The sequence below is a fragment of the Melitaea cinxia genome, chromosome 22, assembly GCF_905220565.1.
Source record: "Melitaea cinxia chromosome 22, ilMelCinx1.1, whole genome shotgun sequence".
Lineage (NCBI taxonomy): Eukaryota > Metazoa > Arthropoda > Insecta > Lepidoptera > Nymphalidae > Melitaea > Melitaea cinxia.
The window spans coordinates 3,396,394-3,421,193 of record NC_059415.1 but is presented as its reverse complement, the minus strand read 5'-3'; the positions used below and the strand labels follow the sequence as shown (position 1 = coordinate 3,421,193).

At 34.2% G+C, this 24,800-nt stretch overlaps 1 protein-coding gene across 1 annotated transcript in view; it reads left to right on the top strand.

Moving 5' to 3' along the window:
* Positions 1 to 24,800, top strand: part of LOC123664396 (pikachurin-like) — a 129,988-nt gene that overhangs the window by 91,258 nt on the left and 13,930 nt on the right. The window contains exon 8 of the mRNA XM_045598942.1: positions 18,196 to 18,638. Coding sequence (XP_045454898.1) covers positions 18,196 to 18,638 — 443 coding nt within the window. The remainder of the gene's footprint in view (positions 1 to 18,195; positions 18,639 to 24,800) is intronic.

The following is a 24,800-nucleotide window of genomic DNA, read 5'->3' as shown; positions in this document are numbered from 1 at the left end:
TATGGAGTACCTAACAACTATAAATTTATTGTGTATCTGTAGAGATTGATGTAAATTAAAAAAAACTAACATATTTTTTTAATAACCTTAGTTGTATCTTTAAACTTTGCCTTTGTATTCAACAACATAAAAAAAATTTGTACTACGTTTAACTAAAATTTTTATCATACTATTAAGTAGGTAATATCATGTTTTCAAAAGGCTAAATAATGTACTTTAATCTAAACAAACTCTAAAAAGAAAACCAACAAGAACGAAAGCTGTGTAATTAAAAATTGAGTTAAAAACTTTATTAAAAAAACTCTTCTTTTGACGTTATTTTAACGCTTTCCTTTTTTTTGCTTCTTTGAAAATGCGTCGGGGCTTTTTACCTTTTTATTTATTTGCTGTCTTAACAGCAACGTCGTATGAAAATAAATAAGAATATCTTTTTTTCTAATGCCTTTTTAACGTATTTGATAATATCAATTTATTTTTTTAAATAATATAGTTATATTAATAGGAAAATGTTAATATTTTTAAATATATGTGAAGGCCAAACTCAAAAACTACTAGACTGTTTCCAAAAGTTTTTTCACCAATAGAATGTTACCTTGTCACTGAGTGATGTAGGGTATATTTTAACGGGAGAAAATTGAACAGCTAAAGTCGTGTAATATACTCTGACGAAGCAGAAAGCAAATTTGATATCACAATCACGATTCAGCCTGTCAGTCAGCCAACATTCCGCTGCTAGACTAAATTTGACGACGCGTTGGCGAAGCGGTCACAGCACTGACTGTTGCACTTCAGCCATATATCTATGTTGGTCGTGGTCTGGGCGTTTTCCTTTGGCCATTGCGTTTACGGACCACCGACACAGGAGAAAATCTTACTGTGGGCCGTCGAGTGTGAAACATTTAATACACAATTCAGCCTGTAACATTCCACTGCTGGACATAGACAACTTTCTCCATGCAGGAGAAGAATTTTTAGCCTAATCCACCTATTTAACTGTACTCCAGGTTGGCAGATATGTACTATAAGTAACGATCACACTCAGGTATTATGATAAAAACCGAGGCCGACTGGTTAACGTAATCTCCAAGGCACAGTGGGGGGACAGACATCCAAGCCGGAAAGAAATATTTGTACTAAAAAAAAAATATCTATCCCAAGCGGGAATCGAACCTGCAATCGGTCGGTGTTTTAGACGCCTACATGCAGCACTACACCAGAGTGGTTGTTATACGTAAAAGTAAGATAATATATACTCCAGTATATCAAATTACGTACAATGATTAAGTTAGCGCATTAATTTTCATTCATTAGAAAGTAATTATTTTGAAAATTGTTACTTACCCTTTATAAATAGGTATACCAAGTTCTTATATATCTCACGTGTTAATCCGGAAAACAACATACAAATCTTAATACATCTACCTTTTTTATAACTTGTATTTTACGTTGTGCTGGTACTTTTTTTTGCAGTATTTAAAAAAATACAAACCACTTGCAGAATAAACGATAAACTTGCGTACTAACAGAGCAACGCTAACTCCACAGAGATAAAAATCACAAGACAGATTCTATATGTTACACTAAATGTCCTAACAGTTGTAAATCCTATGTTTTAGTTTTAATTGGATTTATCAACTTAAATTAGTTAGTATTAAAAAAATATATTACAGAAAATAATTACTCGTGCCACTATTATCATGTTATTTTGGTTAAAAAAGGCAAAAATATATTTTTTCGACTGGGTTACAAAAGCACTTAGAAATCTTAAATCTTTATTTTAAGAAGAATGTTATTCATTTTTTTTTATATAAAATATATTTTGCAAATTCAACATGAATCAATCATTTAAATTGGTTGAAAGAAGATATTTTGTTTCTTCCAAAAAACGTAATTGTGTCAGAAAATCATTCAAAAAGTAATTCACTCATTTCGTATTAGCAATTAGGTATTTCATTATTGACCCAAACAAATCAAAACATATTTATAACGCTAGATATCTTTGTAAAAGTATACATTTAAACAAGTAATTACAAAAAGTTGTTTTGAAAAAAAAATATACAAAATATCAACATTAACATTAATTTATGACGCCGCGTTGGCGCAACGGTCACAGCCATGGATTGTACCTTTGCGCTGGCGGTTGCGGGTTCGATCCCCGCACATGACAAACATTTGTATTGGCCATACAGGTGTTTGCCGTGGTCTGAGTGTTTGTGCAATCCTTGTGGGTCTCCCCACCGTGCCTCGGAGAGCATGTTAAGCTGTCGGTCCCGGTTGTTATCATGTACACCTGATAGCGATCGTTACTTATAGTAGGGAATATATCCGCCAACCCGCATTGGAACAGCGTGGTGGATTAAGCTCTGATCCTTCTCCTACATGGAGAAAGAGGCCTATGCCCAGTAGTGGGATGATACAGGCTGAAGCGTATGTATATGCGACACGTTTTCAAAATTCAAATATTTATTATATGTTAGTATTACCTCATATACTTATTCATACACGGAAGACAGGTAATTGTGCTTGCAAACGGAAATGTCGAAAAAAATCCAGTGTAATACGCAACTTTAGAGAGCTCAAAAAAAGTAATAATACAAAAAATGCAGTCGAATTGAGAACCTCCTTCTTTATTTGAAGTCGGTTAAAAGCTGATCAAAACAAAGGAACCAGTAGAATACAAGTAATTGTGTTTACAAATGATGAGAAGTTATCGATTCTTCCATTATAACTAACGTAGCAAACGTGGTTCGAATAACTTTTGAGATTTATGCAATAGTAGCTCTAATGTCTATAGGAATAAATCTCAAAATAACATAAAATATAATTTCCGCGTAGTATACTTTACCTATTGGTCCCATTTATAGGTGATATTTTGCTGTCTGTTCATTTTACCATAACGTAATGTACCTTTATATATTTTAATATACTTTTAACATAAGCTATATTTTTTTTTTGGTAATTGAGTTTTTTTTTCTTTTTACTAGTAGTATCTTTTCTTTATTTTTTAAATTGTTATCGACTTTACAATTTTGGTCATCAACGTACATGTGGTTAACGAATAATGATTTATTTATTTAATTACATAAAAAACTTATATCAAACATTACAGGGAACCCAATGCGTTAACCTTACATAGTCAAATCAACTATCTTATAATTTAATATCCATGTTCTCAATTGATATTATAATCGTTTTGAAGTAAAACTTCTTTACAAACGCTTTACTTGGGGAGTAAGCTGGTGAATGCGTGACGAGAGCGTTACGAAAAGTGTGATCGGGTGAGGCGAATGGAGCAAGAGAGAGAGGTGCGAGCACATTTTTCTGTCTCTTTCTCTCATACGCACTAAGCAATTCGTTAGTATATTCTTGATTCGTACGGCCAAAGAATGGAACTATCTACCAGCGTCTGTGTTTCCGAAAAACTATAACCTGGGGATCTTTAAGTCGCGAGTGAATAGGTTACTTCTAGGTAAGCGTGCTCCATCTTAGACCGCATTTTCACTTATCAGGTGAAATAGTGACGAAACGCAAGCCTATCATTGTATAAAAAAAAATAATAAAATAATAATGATATAGCTAAGATTTTAAGTTATTGGTCCGTTTGTCTAGTTGTGCCATATTATCAATATTTCCCTTATTAATGGGGATCGTCTGTAATGTCTGTAAGTAAACACTATTAGGACCCGTTTTACCGGTTGTAACGCTATTCGACGGATATCAATAAAAGTTTATGATATATTGTTCTTTTTTACCATCAAATTCCACTAAATTTGTGAGACATTTCTAATATGTACCATTTTATTTTTGTGTTACCCACACATTAGGAATTCTAAACTTAGCATAAACCGAAAATAAAATCATCATATCAAAAATTTCGATCTAGCGGGCACATCTTTCCATAGCTTGATTGGCTAGAGCGCCGACACGGTCAGTCGGAGACGCAGGTTCGAACCCCGCTGGAGCGGTCAATTTTTGATATGATATTCAAAACTGTTGAGACATTTCTATTCACAAATGTGAGTCTAAAAGTCGTAGTTTATTAATTGAAAAGAAATATTAAGTTCTAATAGCCTATGCCTCCTGCTATTATAATATGTTCGTGACTTTTGCGTTGGATAATCTTTAATCGCTACCGGTAAAACTGGCCCATAGTAATAAGACTGTTTGCATTTTGTTAAGTTAGACTAATAATTTATATTATAACAGTAATAATCTTATAATAGTCATCGTAGAAAGCTTGGTATTAAACAAAATAAGTTCTCAAACGTCGTCTAGGTGTATCTCGTAGCACTTTGAATACACAATGACGGCTTAGTTCCATTTGCCGTACAAACAGAGCGAGTGCGGCCCCAGCACGAGATCTAATTCAATACTCGACTAGGAATCAAAAGACGCTTCCAACGCTTATCGTCACTTTAAAGCTCGAGATTTGTGTTGTTACTAGGGCTGCAAACATTTTTGAGGAGAAATGTATAAAATACGTGTGAATGTGTGTGTGTGCGTGTGTGTGTCTATTTGTGTTTTTGTGTAATGATTAAGTTATATAAAGGGCTAATATGACAATTTCCAATTTCCAAAGTTATAAATACGTAATATTTGTTGATTGAATATAATAGGTACATTATTTGGCTTATCATTCAATGAAAAATTATCAAAAACAAGATTTATTAATTTTGTGATTAACTATAATTTAACATATAAAATTTATTTCAGTATACGTTTATTCCCAATTAAAATTAAAATACATCTACACACAAAGATTATATAAAATAAACACGTAAAATAAACAACTACAAACAAATGTAAAATACACAGAAACAATTTATAATACTCAACATAATAAATCCGAGTTTCGCTCGGAAAATCCGAATTTCCCGTCGAAATGGCCGACAGAATAGACGGAAGCCTGTGACGGATTCGGGGCGTTTATAAGTGGTATGTCGTTTTAGGTGACCCATATATCAATTGTTATGAAACGTATTACTCCTATAAACCGTTTAAATAACAATGACCGTGGTTACTCCACAATTGGTATGTTAGCATGGCTTATTTAATTTATGCGGTTTTCTCAGCAATTAGGTAGGGAGTGTTGTATTGTTATTGTTGTCATTAAGCAATGGGTTGAGGAATTTGTTGAATGTGCTTATGTGTGCAAATAAGGTTTTCCTTTTTAATTATGTTTGTATATGATACGTATTAGACGAAAACAAACTTATAATTGTAAATATTTTGTTTATTAGTTATGTATTTAAGAGATCAGTTGACACTGTTTTAATTTTTTTTTTGCTAAGTTTTAAAGCAAATTGGAATATGCTTTAAAACTTAAAAAAAATAAAATCATAAAAAGTTTTAAGTTTTAAACGGTAAATTTGTACAAATATGCCATTAAAAAGCAAAATCCAATTTTAAAGTTCTTATGTTTCATAAGAACAATGAAAACTTTCACTTAGTTTTTTACATAGCGCTATTAGTAGAAAATATTTTACTCAAAATCTGGTGCAGGTTAACTTCACAAGTACATAAATGTTACATAAAATCACAGACAAATAAAATAGTAATATTCTGTTCTGTTGCTAAGGTGAGTAAGTTAGTCAGAGGTCCTGAAGGGGCTCGTGGTTAGGGTTGCCGATGCGCTTGTAAAGTTTCTGATTTGGTAGAGATCCATAGTATACTGTAACAGATTACTATCAGGCGGATCGTAGATTTGTTTAGTACCTCAATAATACAAAAAAAATTGACACGATGATCAAACCCGCGACTGCTAGCGCATCAGCTGCTCACTGTGACTACTGCGCCGATGCATCAAATGTTAAACAGAAATGTAATGTGTATGGAGTAATGCAATATTGGTGTAAGTAGATTTATGATATAACTGTTAAATGAATATTAATTTACTCGAGTACCCACACTGCTTTACGAGAAAAGCGTCCGTTTATTTAATAAGAAAAATCATCTTTACGAATATTATGCGGATGAGCGATAGCAAAATAAGATATTATTTATTTTTTACTGTGTGTACCAATTTTATAATTATTTTTTTATTTAAAAGCTGCTGCTCATCGTGTCATTTAAATGTCCCCATACTTGTCGATTTAAATTGAAATTGTTTTTTTTTTTTGCCAAAAAACAATTATATTAGGGCCTTAGTATTTTTTAATTTAATATCATAATTGCGTGGTTCCTTTCTTTTTAATTAAAGGAAATCTTTAACGAAACCTTTATGCATAGAAAAGTTTTGAGTAGTGACTTACTCTTACCCTTACGTTTAGGTATCTATAAAAGAAAGAGGCTTCAGTTATGTACTGGACATATGTAGGTTACTTCAGTGGAGTAGTACTACAAGCTTACCAAGCTTTACAACCATATCAAAAATAGTCATTCATTCGGTTTAATGGCTTCCAATGTTGCCAAAATAGCACACAAAATGTTATTCCAACGCTACGTATATAACAAGCTATAATATCGTGGAGGATGGCGCGTTATTTATGAGTTTCCCGCCCTTTGATTTATAACCGCTCTCCTTCTGCCGTAATTAATAAACATATGACGTGATATACTACACATATATACGACTTACTTTTTAATATTGATTCACTTGTAGGTGCCAATTCGTAATAGAAAAAAACTCACTAACTCAACGCTGTACCCTTTGCCACGCCTCTTGAACAATGAAATCTTCGTAAATTAAAATACCTATCTTTTTATACGATTATGTCGGAAAACAAGCGTACTATTACCTCTGGCTACCTTACTCACCACAAGAACATAACACTACGTGAAGGCAGTGCTATTTAGCTGTGATCTCCTGTAGTGTTGAGGTACTTTCCCATTCGCGGTGCTCCAGGTTTTGAGCGGGATACTTCCAGCTGTGGCGCACCTCAATAATGTCTGACGAGCTTACTTAGATTGTTCAATTTGAACCAAGGACGCATTGCATTGATGTGTTTGACAGTTCTACTAATTAAATAACTAATCACTGACGTGCTTACATGGTATTCTATTGATTGAGAAATCTGTCGCCGTTCTATCACTAGCCCTATAAATGTAATTTCATATCATAGACCAAATGTAACAAATATTATCACAGATTAAATAATCATCTAAGAAAAAAATATTAACAAAAATGAAAATGTCTTATCTACTAAGGACAAAATACGTGTCTAATTAGGAAAATCTCCAGTAGCCCTTCCAGTAAATCTTGAGCTTTAATTCCATCTCATATTTCTAATTAAATAAAACAGAAAATCCAAATTATTCGTTCAGCTTTATAAATCCACTGAAATTTGCTCAAGACTTATCAAGAAATTACGTCGTTCGTTCTCATTAGCCGCGACGTGCGTGGATTGCTGACGGAATTCATTCGGATCAAACCTTGAACCAGCCCTTAATTAGTCACCTTTAGGACCGGCCCAATTCGTGTAGAGGTATTTTATTAATTTGTGATTACTTTGAAAATATCTTTTTGTAGATATTCGGTCAAAGGTTGGGAAAAAAAGTATTTTTTTTTTTTATATTTTTACGTGAACGTTTTTTTAAAACGTTTTTGTGACAGTGAAAAGTGTTGCTGAGAATTAGTCTTTTCAAAAATGTAGTCTATTACTCATGACGTGTAAATACTAAATATAACTACAGAATATAATTCGTACCAAATCCCGGTTGTATCAGAGTACAATCGACGTGACGTTTAAATTCCATCTCACCCCACACGTAATAAACGCTTCAGCCTGTAATATCCCTCTGCTGGGCATAGGCCTCTTTCCCCATGTAGGAAAAGGGTCAAAGCTTAATCCATCACGCTGCTCCAATGCGGTTTGACGGATATATTCCCTACTATTTATTTACACAATCCTAACACACTATACGGTTTATTACTCGCGATAATGAAACCTTTTGCTAACAAAAAAAAAAAAAATATTTTTATGGGAAGTTATCCCTACTTGAGTAACTTTTTCACACGTAGTAATAAAACAAGTATAGGTACATATTGACATATCGTTGTTTGCGCACTCTTCCCGGCACATTTTACTAAACTACTTTCATTAAAGGTTGCCTGGAAGAGATCGCTATAAGCGATAAGGCCGCCTTTGCATACTTATTTGTTTTGTATCTCACTTAAGCCTATCGCAATCTTCTGCTAGACATAGGCCTCCCCAAGTTCGCGCCCGACATTATGGCGCTAACTCATGGGTTTTGCAAATAATCACCACGCTGGGCAGGCGGGTTGGTGACCGCAGGTCTGGCTTTGTCGCCCCGAAGACGCTGCTGCCCGTCTACGGCCTGTGTCAAATCAAATCAAAGCCAACATTTGGTTGGCTATTCCGCCATCGGTTGGTTTTTAAGTTCCAAGGTGTTAGTGGAACTATGGTATCCCTTAGGCGCCTCTTACGACACCCACGGAAAGAGAGGGGGTGGCTATATTCTGTACTGCCGTAACCACACAGCCTTTGTTTTGTATCTAATGTTTCTAAATTGTATCCTTCTCTTTGTGTAATAAAGTTTTAATAAATAACAAAAAAAATACATACCTATTAATACATATATACCACTCGTAGTACTGTAGCGTTTTAATCTTATGAACCATAAGACAAATGCTAAAATTTCATATCCCCTTCATTCTAAATTTTAGTGTAAAGATTGTGCAAATAAGTCTAATACTATGCTTTAACATCAAATTTCTTTCCAGCATTTATTTGTAGCTCCTCCAGTGATGATGTCCAGCGATGAGATATGACTAGCCAAAAATGGCTGATGTACGGAAGCTGTGTTTTATCTATTTTCATACAAAAAAGTCATTATTATAATACAATTAGATTCTCCACTCATTTATAATAATTAAAACCTGAAAGCTTTCAGCTAAACAAAATTCTTACAAAATTCCAAGATTAATTACTCGTGACCTCGTAATTTTAACACAAGTTAATTACAAAATGAATGCGGGATGATATTATCTGCAATAAGTTTCGAGTAAACGGTTCGCTGGAACGATGGCCAAACTTGAAAACAGTTGGTGCGGATAATCGCGCCTACTACTTCGGAGATAGATGGTACTTTTCAACTTTAACATACGGTTGGGACAATGTTTCTTTTTCTTTTTCTCGTATTTTTTTTTTTTTTTTACAAACGACTCTTTATAATTAACTATAAAATGTAAATTGAACAATTCAAATCTACGATATTTCAGTGGTTTAAAAACATCACAAAATTAAATAACTTTAGTATTTTCAAGTGTTCAAAAATTCAGAGAAATCTTTTTATTATAAATAATGTTCTATAACTCGATCATTGAAGGATAGGATCACAAAGTCTAGACGAAATAAAACCTTGACCGATTCCCATTTTAATATATATAATTATATATTATATAATTATAATATATAAAATTCTCGTGTCGCGTTGTTTGTAGTTAAACTCCTCCGAAACGGCTTGACTTTGAAATTTTTTGTGCATATTGGGTAGGTTTGAGAATCGAATAACATCTATTTTTCATCCCCCTGAATGTTAAGGGTAGTCCACCCCTAATTCTTTTTTAAATTTTTAGATACATTATTTATTTTTTGCATGGCGCATCGGCGTGTTGGCCCTGCGTTGGCGTGTTGGCTGTTGGCGTGTTGGCGTGTTGGCTGTTGGCTGTTGGCGTGTTGGCGTGTTGGCGTGTTGGCGTGTTGGCCCAGTGTTGGCGTGTTAGCTGTTGGCGTATTGGTGTGTTGGCGTGTTGGCATGTTGGCGTGTTGGCATGTTGGCACATCGGCGTGTTGGCCCAGCGTTGGCGTGTTGGCTGTTGGCGTGTTGGTGTATTGGCGTGTTGGCGTATTGGTGTGTTGGCGTGTTGGCATGTTGGCTGTTGGCGTATTGGCGTGTTGGCGTATTGGTGTGTTGGCGTGTTGGCATGTTGGCGTGTTGGCGTGTTGGCGTGTTGGCGTGTTGGCATGTTGGCGTGTTGGCTTCTTGGCTTGTTGGCATGTTGGCGTGTTGGCATATTGGCGTGTTGGCATGTTCGCGTGTTGGCGTGTTGGCGTGTTGGCATGTTGGCGCATCGACGTGTTGGCCCAACGTTGGCATGTTGTCTGTTGGCGTGTTGGCGTGTTGGCCTAGTGTTGGCATGTTGGCTGTTGGCGTATTGGCGTGTTGGCGTATTGGTGTGTTGGCGTGTTGGCGTTTTGGCATGTTGGCGTGTTGGCGTATTGGTGTGTTGGCGTGTTGGCATGTTGGCGTGTTGGCGTGTTGGCATGTTGGCGCGTTGGCGTGTTGGCATGTGGGCGCGTTGGCATGTTGGCCCAGCGTTGGCGTGTTGGCTGTTGGCGTATTAGCGTGTTGGCGTGTTGGCACATTTGCGTGTTGTCGTGTTGGCGTGTTGGCACATCGGCGTGTTGGCCCAGCGTTGGCGTGTTGGCTGTTGGCGTGTTGGTGTGTTGGCGTGTTGGCATGTTAGCGCATCGGCATGTTGGCCCAACGTTGGCATGTTGGCTGTTGGCGTGTTGGCGTGTTGGCGTCTTGGCCCAGTGTTAGCATGTTGGCTGTTGTCATATTGGCGTGTTGGCGTATTGGTGTGTTGGCGTATTGGCATGGTGGCGTGTTGGCGTGTTGGCCCAGTGTTGGCGTGTTGGCTGTTGGCGTATTGGCTTGTTGGCGCGTTGGCGTGTTGGTGTGTTGGCGTGTTGGCTTGTTGGCGTGTTAGTGTGTTGGCCTGTTAGCCTGTTGGCGTGTTGGCCCAGTGTTGGCGTGTTAGCGTATTGGTGAGTTGGCGTATTGGTGAGTCGGCACGTTGGCACGTTTGCCTGTTGGCGTATTGGCGTGTTTGCGTGTTGCGTGTTTGCGTATTTGCGAGTTGGCGTGTTGGCGCGTTGGCGTGTTGGCCCAGCGTTGGCATGTTGGCCCAGCGTTGACATGTTGGCTGTTGGCGTGTTGGCGTGTTGGCCTGTTAGTCTGTTGGCGTGTTGGCCCAGTGTTGGCGTGTTAGCCCAGTGTTGGCGTGTTGGGGTGTTGGCATGTTGATTTGTTGGCACGTTGGCACGTTGGAAAGAAAAACAAAGGTTAGGTATATTAAAATGTAAACTATTCGGTGATAAAATATAACAAAATGTTTATCTTTTCAATCTCCCTCAATCGACTGATATTCGATCCTTACAATATGGAGCCAATACATTAAAATAGTTTGCCATTAGGTCGAGGGCTATTATTATATTGTGATGACAATAGAGCGTCCTCCGTATTCTTCAAATATTGCGATATAACTAATAAAATAAAATAAATATTAGTATATCTTTTATTGAAATACAAGGTTTGACGACAGCTCTTTCTAATGGTTCCAAATGTTTCAATGCCTTGTTTGGATGCTTGATCTCTCCTCGTTATTTTTCATATAAAGTAAACCCTGCTAATATTTCAATACAGGTACTTTTTTAACGACATATTATAGAGACTCGCCGTTTTTTACTTTTCTTATTGTTGTTTTTCTATACTTTTTTTAAATGAAAACAAAAATTTAACCTCGATCGGATAATATACAAAAAAAATGTAATATTCAATATACAATACATATTTTGCATAAGATTTAACTAATATAACGTAATATAATAAAAAACCTTAAGTCAGTAATCAATACATTGCAGCCTATACAGTCCACTACTGGACATAGGCCTCCACAAGTTTACGCCAAAAATAACTTGAACTCATGTGTTTTGCCCATAGTCACCAAGCTGGGCAGGCGGGTTGGTGACCGCAGTACTGGCTTTGTCGTTTAGTTTTTCGTTTAACTGCTAAATAAGTCTCATTTATCACTCCAATACTTAATTATTTATGTTGTCAATCGTCGCGAGTCTCGAGGTAATAAATGCACAAACTTTTATATTTACAACGTTTTGCGGATATAGATTCAATTTATTTTATTATTAAAAAATTCAATATGTCGATGTCGATTGTTTATTATTATTTTTTAATTATTATTTTTTAATTATTATTTTTTAATTTGAAATGTGTAATAATCGCTTCAGCCTGTAATATCCCACTACTGGGCATAGGCCTCTTGCCCCATGTAGGAGAAGGATCAGAGCTTAATCCACCACGCTGCTCCACTCCAGGTTAGCAGATATATTCCTGACTATGGGTAATGATCGCTATCAGGTGCACACGATAACAACCGGGACAGAAAGCTTAACGTGCTCGCCGAGGCACAGTGGGGAGACCCACAAGGACTGCACAAACACCCAGACCACGGCGAACATATGTAATGCCAATACAAATGTTTGTCATGTACGGGGATCGAACTCGCAACCGCCAGCGCAACAGCCACAAACCAGTACTGTGACCTTTGCGCCAATACATCGTCACTTTTAATTTAAGCGGAATTATTATTTGGACTTCCCTGATGTTTCGATGACATTACTGATTTCATCCATGTTCATGAATGTACCGCACCGTGATCATAGCTAGCCAATCCATTTTAAGCTGTCCGGTGCAGTCCCGTTTTAATAATTGTTATTTCTATATGTGTGTGGTAACTGATATGTATGTGAGTGAGCATGTAAATATACATTTTATTAATATAAATTGCTTATATAATTTGTAACAAATATATAAATTAATCGCCGAAATGTATGTACGAGAATAAAATCCGCTTTTGTCTTCCTTACTGTCGGGACAATATTTTTACAAAAAAATTTACCATTTCCAAAAATAATATTGCGTTACAAAGTTCGCCGAGTTATACATTATTTTATACTGTTACATATAACACACACATAAGAAAAATAAATTAACGGTCCACTAAAAATCGTCGTTAACTCGAATTAATAAACGGTAAGGATGTCCGAAGACATCGACAAAAGGAAGATAAAATGTCCTGTCGTGTCGTGACTTGCAATTAAAATTCTTAGCGCTTTAGAATCAATTTATAAACGACACTGCGTCTTTGTACTGTATGTTTTCCATTTAAGTTGTGTAACGATTTCTAGTATACACGATATTTACGGAAAAACCTTCCGTAATAAAAATTGATAAAGATTATTTGAAACTGAATTTGCAAATTTTGGGATTTAAATTTTTAAATTGATGTATTAATAATGTCTTGCTATGAACTACCTAAAATATATATAAAATAAATAATAAATATTTTTACAATACTTTAATTTGGATTATTAATATTGATAAAGTAATTTTCATATCATAAGGGAAATGCAATTTATTTTTATATACCTATATACATATATAGATCAGTAGATCAGTTTACCTCATTTATATTTTCATCTACAAACAATAATTTTTAACCCGATCTGCAGTAGAGCAGTATGATTGCTTGGTATGATATATTATGTAAAAATATTCAATTGCCTTAAAGACCCAAGATATTGTTGAGTTATTAAGTTAGTCAAACTATAAATTCTTTTTCATCTAGAATAATTTTATCTAATATATAAAATTCTCGTGTCGCGGTGTTTGTAGTTTAAACTCCTCCGAAACGGCTTGACCGATTCTCATGAAATTTTGTCTGCATATCAAGTAGGTCTGAGAATCGAATAATACCTATTTTTCATCCCCCTAAATGTTAAGGGTAGTCCACCCCTAATTTTTTTTTAATTTTTCGATAAATTATTTATTCTTTATTTTTTATACAAATTATAAAAATACATACAATCCTAAATTTTCACCCTTCTACCACCAACCCCTATTTTTAAATAGCGTTTAGCGGGCAAGACAACGTTTGCCGAGTCAACTAGTTTTCTTATATAATTTAAAAATACTACGTTTTGAAAATTAAAAAACATTATTGTAAAATAATATTTAAATTTGACTAATTGTAAAAATATGTATTACTATTTAATTACTTATCCGAGCGTCAGTATTGTAAACACCAAAAAATAAATAAATGATAGATTAAGGGGCTACACTACCTCAGCTCGAATTCAGGTTTCACCCGTACGAATTGAGAGCGCTTGGTTGTTCATTGCGCGAATTATATGTATTTTCTCCCCACAAACACTACCAATAGTTATTTTTTTAAACCGAAACATATAAAATGTTCTTCATACTTATTTCAATTACCATGCTTAATCTCAAGTCCATAACTTCTATATTTACTGAGATATTAAGCTTTTAATACAAAAATAGAGGTAACTTTGCTATTTTTTTGTATTGAGAAAATTTTATGGAATCGTGTTTTCGAAACATATGAAAGATAGTTTATGTCCTGAACTTTACCATACATAAATTTCAAACTTAAATTTTCAGTAGTTTGGAAGATATGGACATCCTGCCGAGTGGAAAATAAGCAATTTGAGGTAGCATAAACTCTTAATCTCTAACCCTTCTCTTATATGGAGAAAGAGGTCAATGCCCAGCTATGGAGTGTAACAGTCTGAATCAATGAAAACTTAGTTTAAGCATTACTAAATATTGAATTAAATTTAAACGCTTATATAATAATACCTAATTAGTCTCACAAATAGTTGTGGCGTGGATGTCATGTTAGACACTCCTCAACAGGAATTCGGCAACTATTTTGATTGTATTTAATTAGTTGACATCTAACGTACCCTATTTAATTGTGAGAGGGAAGGTTGGGATTAATGAAATACGGGATAAGGTAGAGACACTTGTACCAAAAGCATTTCATTATTTGATTTAGGAATATCTAGAAAATTTTCCTGTAATATATCCGAATAAACTTACAGGCGACTCTATTTCTATTAATACTGGCATATAAAATTCGAATAAAGTAGCTACATGCTTGTCTGTATAGCAAGATGGTTAGCGTGTAATGAACAATGTAACAATATAAATAACACTTTATTCTCTTCTTTTTTTACTATTAAAAAAGTACAACTATTTGATAATCTTATGAAAATATAATATATCATAAATAGTGACAGCAAAAAAGTCATTAATAATAATAATAATAATAAACCACTTTATTGCAACTAAAGATAGTATACATAGCAAACCTTAATTCTAGACACATATAGTGCAATGGGCGATCTTATCACTAAATAGCGATCTCTTCCAGATTACCCAACAGAAAAAAGCTAGCAGTGTAACGGGCTTGCGCAATAGTAATAACGTTTAATCAGAATACATATATAAATTTCTACAAACATACATACATATATACACATGCAACTAAAATACAATAAATAAAACATATAAATTTATATATATTTATATACACACATTCATACATATACACAAACACGGGTACATAAATACATACATACAAACACATACATATATACAAACACATACACAATATATACATATACATAAAAATACACATATATAAGCCAATGAATAAACGTACGCGATAGGGAGATGGGTACAAACAGTGGAAACAAGTATGCATAGACATGCTATTTAAGTCATAGTGAGGTAGAAATGCTTCACGCGGTTTTTAAAGACAAAGATAGAAGGAGACTGACGAATTACTGATGGTAGTGCATTCCACAATTTAACAGCCTTTAACGTAAAAGATTTAGAGTACGAACTCGAGTTGTGAATTGGCACACTCAATTTGTTGTCGTTTTGAGAGCGAAGGCATAGATGAAGAGAAGGGTTGCCAAGGAAAGAAAATCGTTCTTTGAGGTATAGCGGTGAAGTAGGATAAAAAAGGATTGTGTAGAGGAGAGACAGAATATGTAGGTTACGTCGATGTTTTATTGGCAGCCATCCAAGCCTTGAGCGATACTGTGATATGTGGTCAAACTTCTTTAAGCTGAATATATATCTTATACAAAGGTTTTGCAGACGGTCGAGTTTATTGATCAGTTCCTCCGACAAGTCTGGATAGCATGCATCCGCATAGTCCAAGATTGGCATCATAAGACTGTTGACTAGCGATATTTTAGTCTTAATAGGTAGGAAATTTTTCCATCTTTTCAGAGAATGAAAAGTTGCGAAAATTTTGCGACTAATTTCAGCAATTTGTGGACGCCAAGAGAGAGAGCTGTCAACAATAACCCCTAGATTTTTTATCACGTTGGAGTAACATACCACGGAGCCATCGAATATAACGTCAGGAAGGTTATAGCGAGCAATCTTTGCTAGTTGTTTAGAAGTACCTAAAATAGAGAACTGTGACTTGCCGGAATTTACAGACAATCCAAACGACCGACTCCAGTTGGTGATAGTGCTCAGGTTAGAATTTAGGGTGTTTATAGCTTCTACAATATTCTCAACAGGCGTTGTCAAATAAACCTGCAAGTCATCAGCGTAAAGATGAAAGGAGATGGAGAGAAGTTCAGTAACAGTGTTTATAAAGATAGAGAATAGTAGTGGAGAGAGCACGCTACCCTGGGGAACCCCAGCACTGAGACGGCAATACGAGGAATCGCAACCTCCGGCACAGATACGCTGTTGACGCCCGAATAGATAAGAATGGAACCATTCTATGACTTCAGCGGATACATTAATGGACTCTAAAATAGCTAGGAGTATGTCGTAATCAACGGTGTTAAATGCATTGCTGAAATCCAGTAATGCTAGTATGGTTACTTGCTTGTTATCCATTCCAAACCGAATGTCGTCGAAAACCTTCGCAAGTGCCGTCACAGTGCTATGGCCGGGTCGGAAACCGGACTGGAAAGGGCTCAAGATATTGTGTTTAGTTAAAAACAAGGTAAGTTGGAAGTGAATGATTCGTTCAAGGATTTTAGATAAGAAAGGAAGTATAGATATAGGTCGATAGTGTGAGGGTAATGAAGGATTGGAGAGTTTAGGGATTGGTATGACATTAGCAAGACGCCAAACACTAGGGAAAGTCTTTGAAGTAAGAGAGAAGTTAAGTATAGAAGAAGTCATTTAACATTACATATTACAAGAAACAAATCCTGAAGCAATTTTGTATAAGTATTATTATATATTATATATACTTTATTGCACTATAAATAATGTACAGAAAAATTATACATACAGTTGATGGCACAGGTATTAAAGTGAAGGTAAAAGGTAAGTATTGTTATTGATCTAAATGTTTCCACGTTACCTCATCAACTTACAGCCAAAGTAAATTTTCTTCAAACAAAAAACATACAAGAAAACAAATTCATATTACTTTATCTTTTAAGCATCAAGAAAAACATTTTTTTTTTTTGGTAAAATGAATATTTTACCAAAAATACTATGACTATACAATTTTACGATTCAAAACTTACCAAATCCAAGAATAGCTGATTCGAAACAAAAGATACGATTCGAAATACTGCCTCAGCACGTAAACCTAGCCTTCAAGAGTCGTGAAGACTCAGCGAAAAGTAATTTTAATGTTTTCCAATATTGATAAAATGGAATTTCGTGACGACATCTGAATACGAAATCATTCGTGACGCGCTGCATACGTAATATTTCATACTATCCGCTTTTGTTCTTCGGCGTTTGCACTGGCATGAATAATTAATGCTATATTGTGCTTATTGCGCGTCTATAATATATATATATATATTTAGGGTCTTACTTAGTATGGGAACTAACGCAATATATTATAAATATACAAAAAATAATATATTACGGCAAAGAACATTAAGTTTTAAAAGAAAATTATACAACAACAACGATAACGTTCCATATTCAAAATAATTTAAAATGTTTTGTAAAAATTAATGTAGGTACGACTCTGAGCATTAAAGTGTAAGGATTTTTTATTTATATACATAGTAACACGAACTGGCCAAAATCAAAATCAAAAACAACTTTATTCTAATACGCTTCAAAAGCACTTTCAAACCATCATTTTACACGTGAACATTTTAATGTGATTATTACTTTTAAAAGTGAAGCTTCCACTGATTCGACAGAGAAGAATCAGGCAGAAACTCCGCAGTTACTCATTTGAAAATAATATATAAATTGTGTTTAAGTACAAAATTAGTAATATCTTGCATGAAATGCAGCATCACTAAGTACACACATCACCTGACTTGAAGAAGAGTTTGAAATCGTACGGTGAATTAAAATTGGGAAAAATGTACAAATTTGGTTTTTTTTTATGTTTAATGTTGCAAGAGGTCTTATAAGCAGTTCGCCATATTAAAAATATTATAATATAAAACAACAAAAATCATGTTTATGATATTAATGTTGTAAAACGTTTTATTCCAAATAAATGTCATTAATATTTAATTCCACATTATAATAAATCATAACAAAAAATTAATTAATTAATAACCAAAATATTATCATTATCTTTAAATAAATATAATTCATTGTCCACAGCTGAATGTGCCCCAACACTGGCTCCGTGGCGACCAAACAATGACGTCACAAGTGAAGCGATACCCCCCAGACCCAGCGACCTCGTACACGGCATCTATGATATTAACGACATAGTACACTTCGAAGACAACGACATAGTCATGAGAGACTCAAAAGACCACAACAAACTAGACAACTCAATAGAATACAAATACAATGATGTAAAATCACAACTAAACGACAATAAATACTTCATACAGAAAGTACAATTCAATGATGATGAGAAAAGTAGTGGTGTTAACGAAATCGATAATGATTTGAAAGGTGATGAGGTGAAGAAGGGCGATGAAGTGAAGGGAAAAGATGATTGCGAATGTCAACACGGCGGGGGTTGTGTCACTCACGTATGTTTGTGTCCTCTGGGATACGCTGGGGAAAGGTGCGAAATAACTTTGGATTTAAAGGTGAGTGTTTTCTATTTTAAATATTTCTAGAAGGCAATTTATAATAATCGATGATCTTTTAAATTGACTAATTAATAAATATATTTACTTTTATTATTTTCCTGTTTCTCAATAGTTCTTTTTTTCTGTGTGAAATTTAACAAAATAGTTATTGTTCAGTTCGCAGAGTCACAAAATAAAAATAAAAGTAGCCCAAGTTAGTCCTTATTACATCTGCCAATGAACGTCCCGTCAAAATCGGTCCAGTCGTTTCAGAAATTAGCCGAAAGAAACAGACAGTCAGATAGACAGAACGACAGACAAAAATTATATAAAATGTTATTTTAGTATATGTACCGTGTGTATACATCCATAGCAAAAGCTGTTATTTTAATATTACAAACAGACACTCCAATTTTACTTATTTGTATTGATCCTTTGTGTATATATATTTGAATGTGTATATTGCTTGTTGTTTACATTTATTCTTAGAAAAAATAATTATAAAATGCAAATGATTGAAATTGATGAAATGATTTGAAAATTTTTGATAGACTACATCACGATTACCACAGTTAATTAATTCATATTTAACTAATCATATTGGTAGACTTAATAAAATAGATATAAATAATTTTTTTTTTTTCATTGTATCCATAATGTAATAAATATTACTTTAGGTAATCGCCACTCTATTTTGTTAAAACCCTCATTATTGATTACTTTAATTATGTCTGTCATCTTTTTACTGAATTTGCAAATGTTTTGGAAAGGGAATGCAACATTTATTTATGATGAAAGGAAGTCCATTTATTTTGAATTTTGATTGGCGATGTATTCGCCTGTTCATAAAATGACGAAAAAAATTCTACTCAGATTATTTTTTGTATGAATATTTCAAGAAGATCCGTGTCAACTTCGCTAAGCGTTAAATATTTTTAACCGACTTCGAAATAAAAGGAGGAGGCTCTCGATTCGACTGTGACTTTTTCTTGGGAATACCGATTTTGATGCCTTTTTAATCGAAAGTTTATTAATTTTAATTATTATTTTAAAAAAATAATTAAAATTATAAAATAAATTCGAGATCTGACGAGTACCTTTTAAGTTATCCCTAAAAATGAGTATTAACTATCATTTTTTTCGACTACCCACGTTATATTAATAATTATATAATATCTATGTAATAATTAAAATTGAAGTTGTTTTTTCCTCGTTTGCTAGCGAACACAATTATTTCCCAAAAAAATACGTTAATCTTCTCGTACCTCTCAAACTACTCGTACTTCTTTCCGACGTATTTACAAATGCATTTTTTTTGACTGCATATTACAAAAAAAAATTTCGCCAATGCACCCAGTTACTAAAATTAACTAGCTTTCTACTGATAAAAAAAAATCGGTTAAATAGTGACATAAATTAGCTTCAACAAACCTGAAAACAAATTCTCAAACTTCTTCTTTTTATAATATTTGTATCACATTTTATTCGCAAAACATTTTATTCTGTTTGACATCAATTCAATTAAATAAAATTAAAGGGAAAACGTCAAGAAAACATTAATCTTAATATTCGAAATGGAAATTTCCGCCTCTCAATGTTTAAAATTCCGTGTTTATAAAAGCACACTTCACAGCTCTGAACTAGAGACGGTAATGAGTGCAATACATAAAGCGAGAACGTTTGAGCAGAATTTACGGTATTTTTTATAAAGATTAACGTTTTTAATTCCTTTTAATAATCCGGGAATCTAATTAAGACGAGAGAAAATGTCATACTGCTTTTTGCTTTTGCGTATGTAGAGAAATATTAGCAAAAATACTGGACAAGGTCATCTCATTAAGAGAGAATAAGTATATAACGGCTTGCTGAGATACCAAGTTATCATTAGTGTCGTTGGGCTTTAGACCCAATCCAATAATCCTAATTTATTCATTTCATGAGTATACAATGTAGACATTAAATATTAACGTGCTGTACGTATCATTATGTGTATAATTCGTCTTGATATATACAATATTCTCGGTACAATAAGATGGTAAATACAAGGTTCGGTAAACGCTATACTTTATTAATAACTAATTGATTACCTTTTATACATTTTCGTTTATTGACCCAGGGGAAACCCGTTATGAATGCCTCCATCCCGGTGGAGCTGGAGGGTATGTCGGACTTGCACCGACTAAAAACCCTTGGAGCGTTCATTCTTATCGCTTAGAGCAAGATAAGGGGCCGCTATGCACTTCCGCGACTACCTTTCATATCTACTGTTATAAATTCAAAAATTTACAAGTATGGATGGATGTTTGTTACTGTTTCACGCAAAAACTTCTAATTTCATTGCAATTAAATTTAGTACGTAGATAGATCAAAATCTAGAATAACACAGGCTACTTTTATATTCGTACGGGTTTGGAAGTTACCCGGATCAAGCCGTGAGGGATAGGTAGTATAGGTGTTATATAAAGTATCCATACAAGGCACGAGGACCATTAGCAATTTGCAGCGTTTTGCTTACGCTCTCGTTCTGATAGCGGTCTATCCGTAGCAAACGTAGACGTGCAATTTAATCCAGTCTACGCAATTTGCCGATGACGTAGGTTGACTTCGCATTCAGTTTGAGAGTTCAAAGTCAGTAAAAACATAATTCTATGAGAGATACGCAACTTTTATACAACTATCCAAATGTTATGCTTGGCTTATGACAAAATAAGAAGGCAAAACAAGAAATTTATTTGGCCATAAAAATTTCTGTACACACCAAAACTATTATAATAAAATAAATAAGTCAATCATTGCTATTGTATAATAATCACTAGCTGACCCCGCAAACGTTGTTTTGCCATATATCTTATTAACCCCCTTAACTCCTCTCCCCTTATACTATGTAACTTAGGAGTATGAAAAATAGATGTTGGCCGATTCTCAGATCTACCCGATATGCACACGAAATTTCATAAAAATCGGTCCAACCGTTTCGGAAGAGTATGAAAACATTGTGACACGAGAATTTTAAATATGAGATATAATTGAGGTAAGAAATTAAAAATAGATAAGTAAACATATCACCAAAAAACTTAAAAAGTATAATTTTGTTTGATGACAAGCGAAAAAAAACTGATTTCAATTTTCATCGACAAGAAATACAACAAGACAATTACAACAGATAGTCGAAAATATTGTTAGTTAAATATTATAATATTATTAAATAATGTAATATTATGGATAACTTAAAAGGTACTCGTCAGATCTCGATTAAATTTAATTTTTTATTAAAATTATTAATACAATAAAGTATTTTTTTTGAATATCATATCAAAAATTGACCGCTCCAGCGGGGTTCGAACCCGCGTCTCCGACGTACCGTGTCGGCGCTCTAGCCAATTAAGCTATGGAACGATGCACCCGCTCGAGCGAAATTTTCGATATGATAATTTTTTTAATTTCGGTTTAAGCGAACCGAATAGTTACGGGTTTCTGTAAAGAGCTCACTATAGACGGCGCCACGGTTCGCTTAAACCGAAATTAAAAAAAAATTATCATATCGAAAATTTCGCTCGAGCGGGTGCATCGTTCCATAGCTTAATTGGCTAGAGCGCCGACACGGTACGTCGGAGACGCGGGTTCGAACCCCGCTGGAGCGGTCAATTTTTGATATGATATTCAAAAATGTTTAGAATTCCTAATGTGGGTAACACAAAAATAAAATCTTAGATACAATAAAGTATTTTTTTTAATTATTATTACAACGAAGTAATTTTTTTAAAACTACCTTTATAATTATGTTATTTTGTATTATTTAAGAACTGTATTGTGATTCTTGTGTTGCGAATGATTGTTAAATATATGTATTCCTATGTAAACCTAATTGGTTTTTTGTAAATGTGTAATTTGTATTTTTTTACATGTTTGTATGGTAACATTATTTATTTATTTATTTATTTAACAATTTATGTACACTAGGAAAGCAAAAGGAAATAGCTCTTATAAACAATGCTGGCACTACTTATCCCATGATGGAATCTCTTCCAGTAGTCCTGCTACAGGAAACTTATAAAACAGTCGCAAAATTAGCGTGTACAATCTAAACATATACATAATAAAAATATAATATAAATACATAATTATACAATATATAAATAAATACATAATAATTTATACACACGTAGATACAAATAATACGATACTTATACATACACGCATACACATATACGATACATAATATAATACATACGATAATAAATTCCAATACGCATAAGGACACTTAATTAAATTGATTTTAGACTAGGATTGATTAAGGTAGAATTTTCTAACTCTTTTATTAAATAGCGATAGTGTTTTGCAATCGCGAATTTCATATGGTAGGGAATTCCAAAGTCTAACGGAATGTACAGTAAAGGAGTAAGAATAAAAATCGGTACGGTGGGTAGGCATCTGAAGAAGAGAACGTTTAAGTGATCTGCACTGAGAATCATCGTCGTGAGAGAAAGAAAAGCGGTCCCGTAGATACGAAGGAGAACGAGGATTAAAAAGAGTCTTAAAAAGGAAACAAAGTATTCTAAAATTTCTACGATGGCGGATAGGTAGCCATTGAAGCTGTTTACGAAAGTGACTTACATGATCATATTTTTTTAAGCCGAAAATGAAACGCAAGCATAAATTTTGTAGTCGCTCAAGTCTGTTAAGCAATTCTTCGGTGGTATCTAAGCAAGTGACATCGGCGTAATCAATGATCGGATGTATGAGAGTTTGCACAAGAGAAACTTTAGTCTTGAAGGGTAAAAAATTTTGTAGTGCTTTTAGAGAATGGAGCGAAAAGTATACCTTACGACTGATCTCATTGATATAAGCATTCCAGTTAAGATTAGAGTCAAAAACAACACCTAAGTTCTTAGCCGAGTCGGAAAAAGTAATAGGAACGCCGTTGATGGTAATAGGGGTAGTTCAGCTATATCAAGTCGAGAGCGAATGCGTTTACTACCTACGATTAATGCTTTAGTCTTTCCCGGGTTAACAGTAAGACCGAAACTATCAGCCCATTCAGTAATACGCCTTAGATCATCATTGATGGAGATAATAGCAGACGCGACATCATGTAACTTACAATGGCGATAAATTTGCAGATCGTCAGCATATAAGTGGTATTTGGAAGATATGACCTTAGTGATCGAGTCAATAAAAACTGAAAAAAGAAGAGGGGAAAGTACGCCACCTTGGGGAACTCCCACAGTAAGGTTACACCAGTTGGAATACGATGTATTTACTTGAACACGCTGTGAACGATTCCGAAGATAGGATTCAAACCAGGCTAACGCGGATAAAGAAGTATTAATAGATTTTAGTACGCCAAGAAGGATATCGAAGTCGATAGAATTGAAAGCATTACTAAAATCAATAAGTATAAGGATTGTAAGCGATTTATTCTCCATGGCTAAGCGAATATCATCAGTTACGTCGATAAGAGCCGAAGTTGTGCTATGGCCTGGACGAAAGCCAGATTGATGTGAATTGAGAAGATCATTAGAGTATAAAAAGAAAGAGAACTGCTTGCGGACAATGCATTCAAAAACTTTAGAGAGAGTAGGCAATATGGAAATAGGTCGGAAATTAGCTAAAGAAGAAGGATTGGTAACTTTAGGCAAAGGAATAACATTCGCTTGTTTCCAGGCTTTCGGAAAGGTACTAGTGGTAAGAGAGTAGTTAAAAATATGGTTAAGAATCGGTAATAAGAATGGAAGAATCAGCGTAATCATTTTCAAACATAACTTGTCATTGCCAGCGGCCTGCGATTATATAATTAATAAAAGAAAATACAACGGAAGTGTACGAAAAAATATTAAAGTAAAGCGTTTTTTGAAATACAAATGTCATTTTTAGATGCATGAATGTATTGTCATTCTTCTTTTAGCAAAACGTATCAACTTTTGTACATACCTGATCCCGAATTTGATTATCGAATTAACCGTGTCAGGACAAACAAACTAATTCTTCAAATTTTTCATTCAATTTATGAGCACAAACACTTCAGAAACAACACACTCATATCCGGTCCACTTATTTTTTTTTTTAAGTGTTACAAGGAAACTTCTTTTATATAATATAATAATATTGTTAATTGTATTTGCCGTATTATTTGCATATTTATCGTTAATTTAAATATATAAACTGGGTTATGTATTTAGT